Source organism: Tupaia chinensis, unplaced genomic scaffold (genome assembly GCF_000334495.1).
Source record: "Tupaia chinensis unplaced genomic scaffold, TupChi_1.0 Scaffold000049_1, whole genome shotgun sequence".
Taxonomy (NCBI): Eukaryota; Metazoa; Chordata; class Mammalia; order Scandentia; family Tupaiidae; genus Tupaia; species Tupaia belangeri.
Window position 1 is genome coordinate 2,759,204 of NW_006159507.1, and position 4,313 is coordinate 2,763,516.

The window sequence follows — 4,313 nt, forward strand, 5'->3', positions numbered from 1 at the left end:
GTCATTTTGGTTAATTACTGGAAGATGGCAGTTCCTGCCAAAAGGAAAGGCCAGATCCCTCAATTCTAAAAGGAGGACAAGAGTAAGTGCCTCAGAAGGTTTTCAAGATTAAATAAGATAAAATGAATGAAGCACTTGGCCCAGCTCAGGCTGAGAGCCTGTCTGAGTCTGTTTTGCACTGCTAACAGAAACACCCAAGACTGGGTGAATTTCAGAGAATAGAGGGTTTATTTTGAAAACAGGGGTTTATTTAAGAGAATACAAAAAAAAATTTTTTTTTAATTAAAAAAAAAAAAAAAAGAGAATAGGGATTTATTTTGATCCACAATCCTGGCAGCTATTTCTTTCTTTCTTTTTTTTTTTTTTTGGAGAGGTTTTTTTTTGCCATAGGGCACATGCGCGCGCTTGCCAGAGAGACAGAGAGATAGAAAGCGAGAAATCATCCCCCAGGGGGAAATGAATAGCCACGCCACAATCCCTTCTCCTCTGTTCTCCTCTTGGGATCTTGGGCACGCACGCCCAGCGTGAGTTTAAGGCACCAGGTCTGGGATTCAAACCACGGTTGACTACATGGGAGTCCAGCGACATAGCCATTATGCTAATTGCTGGTCCCATGGCAGCTATTTCTGAAGGTGTAGGCTTGACATTAGGTCGGACTGTAACATGGCCTTTGGAGAAAGCACAGAGGAGGGTAGGTGCGTGCAGAGAAAGACACTTCTGACAGTCCTCTTGTTTGTAACAACCAGCTCTCTCATGTGAGTTGGAACTGAGTCTGAGAAGAGACATCACTCATCTATCCACGAGACCGTTGCCTCTTGATGCAATCGGCAAGGCTCAATCAATACTCACTAGGCCTCCCCACCTCCCAATATCAAATTCCAAAACATGAAACTCTGGGAGACGAACCATCATCCAAACCCTGAGAGCCCAGGGTGTGAACCATTGTTCTTAGTGCACCAATACTGTAGCTATCACCACAAAAAAAAAGAAAAAAAAAAAAAAAGAATTCTTGGCTCATTATATGTTCCACATAGGACACTCTGTACAGGATTTACTGAATGAGAAAATGTTTTTTCATTTGGAAAAGCTGCTTCTGTGAAGAACTGTCATCGGTTCTTGAGTATATATATCAAAGAAAAGAGATTAACAGAGCAAATATTACATTAGAGATGCCAAAAATGTGGCACGTTGTTGCCATTTGACAGTCCTCTGCTCTGGCAGATATAACCAGTCAATCGTGGTACTCTTTCTGAAGAAACCTATTAATAGATGAGCCTTCAGATACCTTTTCAACACAACTTTAAGCAATCAGAATATAAAATCTATTCATCATTTCTGTTTCTTTCTTTTTTTTTTTTGTAGAGGTTTTGCTATAGGGCTCGTGTGCTCGCCAGACAGAGACAGGCAGAGAGAGAGAGAAAGCGAGAAATCACCCCCCAGAGGGGATGGCCACACTGCAATCCCTTCTCCTCCATTCTCCTCTCAGGATCTTGGGCGTGCACACACATGGCCTGGCCTGAGTTTTAAGCCACTGGGTCCAGGACTTGAACCGCAGTTGACTACATGGGAGTCCAGCAACATAGCCATTAGGCTAACTGCTGGTCCCTATCATTCCTGTTTCAAAAAGTACTGGTGAACCCTTCAGTGAATCTCTGTAATACACTTAAAAATGTATTCAACTTTTCTCATTGATGAGGTCAAGAATTAAAGTCCTGGGACCAGCAGATGATATAACTGTTACGTCAATGGACTCCCATATGGCTGACCACAGTTCAAGTCCCAGACTTGGAGGCTTGAAATTCATGCCAGACGCGTGTGCATGCATGCCCAAAATGCCGAGAGAAGGGACTGAGGCATGGCCATCCTCCCCTGGGGTGTGGTTTCTTGTTTTCTGTCTCTCCAGCAAAAGCATGTGCCCTATAGCAAATATCTCTCTTTAAAAAAAAAAAAAAAAGAATTAAAGTTCTTTGAGATAAAACCATAAACCTCTGAAGCAGGACTTGAGAAAAGAGAGCTCTACCAGGAATTAAGAAAACGGTTTCTGTCTCAGTACCGTACGTGTTGGACAAGTCACCCCAACTTCTACTCCTGCTTCTTTGGCAGTAAAAGGTACCTTATAACAAGCTTATTTCTGGTTCTAAATACAGTTGATCCTCATTATTTGGAGATTCTGCATTTGCAAATGCTCCTACTCAGTATAATGTATTTGGAAGCCCCAAATCCATCCTTCTGGAACTTTTGTGGTCATCTGAGGACAAGTGCAGAGCAGTAAAAAACTGCATCGCTTGACTCTCATGTTTCCAGTGAGGTTGAGCAAGGAGATGCTCTGCCTTCTTGTTTCAGTGCTCCTACTGCAACAAGTGTTCTTCATGCTGCATCTGTCACATTTTTGTCCTTTTTGTTGATTTTGCTGTTAAAATGTCCCTCACATGTGTGCTGAAGTTGCTTTCTAGCGCTCCTAAGGGCAAGAAGGCAATGGTGTGCCTTATGGAGCCGTCACGTATGTGAGATAAACTGTCCAGGCAGGTGTTACAGTGATGCTGGCCCTGAGTCCATCGACGATGAAGCAAGCATACATATTAAGCGAGGTGTCTGTATTCAGAATAACACGAAGAACAGGTTATATACTGACCAGCTGACACCAGTGTCGGGAGCACAGGCTCACAGACTTCTAACCCTGTACCTCCTTGAGGAGCAGCGATTCAGTGCTTGCTAATTCAGTGTTCCTGGGATTTCACAGAACAAATGAAACTACCAGAAATAAGGAGCTGCAACTGTATCTACTAAATTTCTCTACTTGATATCATGAATTTAATACCATTGAGAAAGGGACTGCATGAAGGTACTTTATGTGCCCATGTGAATCAAATACTCCAACTAATGGTCAAAGTTTCTTTTAGCAAAACATCCCTAAGAAAGATCAACAAGTGAAATATTCTAGGGAAACAAATTCTTGTTTCAGCTAAAGAGCTCAGACTTCTCTCTCTCCCTCACGAGACCTCACCTCAGGGATGTTCTGAGCACCAGGGTGTAAGGAGAGCTGGAGAAATCCCCCCTTTACACTGTCGAGTTTTAACACAGTACCTGTAAGCAGTCGAGGGATGTGCTGACCACCCGGGGGGACTTAGACTGGCAGGCTAGCTCGAACGGAAGGAAATACTTGTCGGCTTCAATGAAGTTTGCCTTTGGTGGTGCAGCAGCGCCAAGCCTAGGGAAAAAGCAGGAGAGGGCTGATGGGAAAATAAAGCTTCCTTTTCCTACTCCTTATTCTAACTTCCCATTCCACTTGCAACCATTCAATGAAAGTGTATACAAACTATACCTGGGCTTTAGACAATTTAAAACTGAACACAGGACCAGCTGGTGGCATAGTGGTTAAGGTGCTGGACTCCCATATGGCCAACTGCAGAGTCCCAGACCCAGTGGCTTCAAACTCACACAGGGGGCATATGCATGCATGCCCAAAATCCCAAGAAGAGAATGAAGAAGAAGGGACTGCAGCATGACCAACCCCCCTGGGGGTGATTTCTCACTTCTGTTCTCTCTGTCTCTCTGGCAAGCGCACACATGCACCCTATACCAAAAATATCTCAAAAAAAAAAAAAAAGTTGAATACATGCATCAGGGAAAAATCACCACAATGCCTTCTGCAGAGAGCAAGGTCCCTGATTAGCATGCTAAATCAACAGCGTTCTGGACTGCATCTGGGTGCCAGTCAAGTCAGAACTCTCTGAGATGTGACCAACTGCCTTCATTACTAAGACGATCAGGAGCAGCCACGGAGCAGCAAGCTGTCGTCAAGGCTCCGTAAGGAAGCAGGGCAAGGGGACAAGGGCTGTGATACAACATGAACTCAGTTTCCAGTCCCCCTTCCTCCAAGTGTGGAAGTACTGAGGCGGCACCTGCTGACCTAGCGCAGCCCACACAGAGCTCTGCGCATGCCCAGTGCTGTGCAAGGACAGTGCGTGCCGGTCCTCGGGGACAGGGCCACACTGAAGAGGGGACACACACAGTGAAAGGTGCCCAGAGCCGCTGCCCCCTCCCTTCGTGTTGTGTTTCAGCAAGGACAAAGTGCTGAAGCTTACCTCTGCTTTTCTATCTCTGCTTTTATTTCATCTGGTGAGGAAGGAAAAAAACGCACGTTAGAGGTATGCAACATTAATGGAAAAGAAAACTTTACTCAAAGGTGTTAGGAAACCATTAAAAACATTTATGAGATTTTTTTTTCAAATACAGAAATACTGACATGATGTGAAAGAATCATACCTTCAGTAATAGTAACAGACACATGGCAGGTGTGTGTGCTCGGCATT

At 44.4% G+C, this 4,313-nt stretch overlaps 1 protein-coding gene across 1 annotated transcript in view; it reads right to left on the reverse strand.

Annotated features, from left to right (window-relative positions):
• ARFGEF2 (ARF guanine nucleotide exchange factor 2) overlaps positions 1–4,116 on the reverse strand; it is a gene marked incomplete at its 5' end in the record, with an annotated part of 82,977 nt that extends 78,861 nt beyond the window's left edge. The window contains 2 exon segments of the mRNA XM_006141291.3: positions 3,085–3,208; positions 4,086–4,116. Of these exon segments, the coding sequence (XP_006141353.2) occupies positions 3,085–3,208; positions 4,086–4,116 (155 nt within the window).
• Positions 4,117–4,313: the final 197 nt, after the last annotated feature.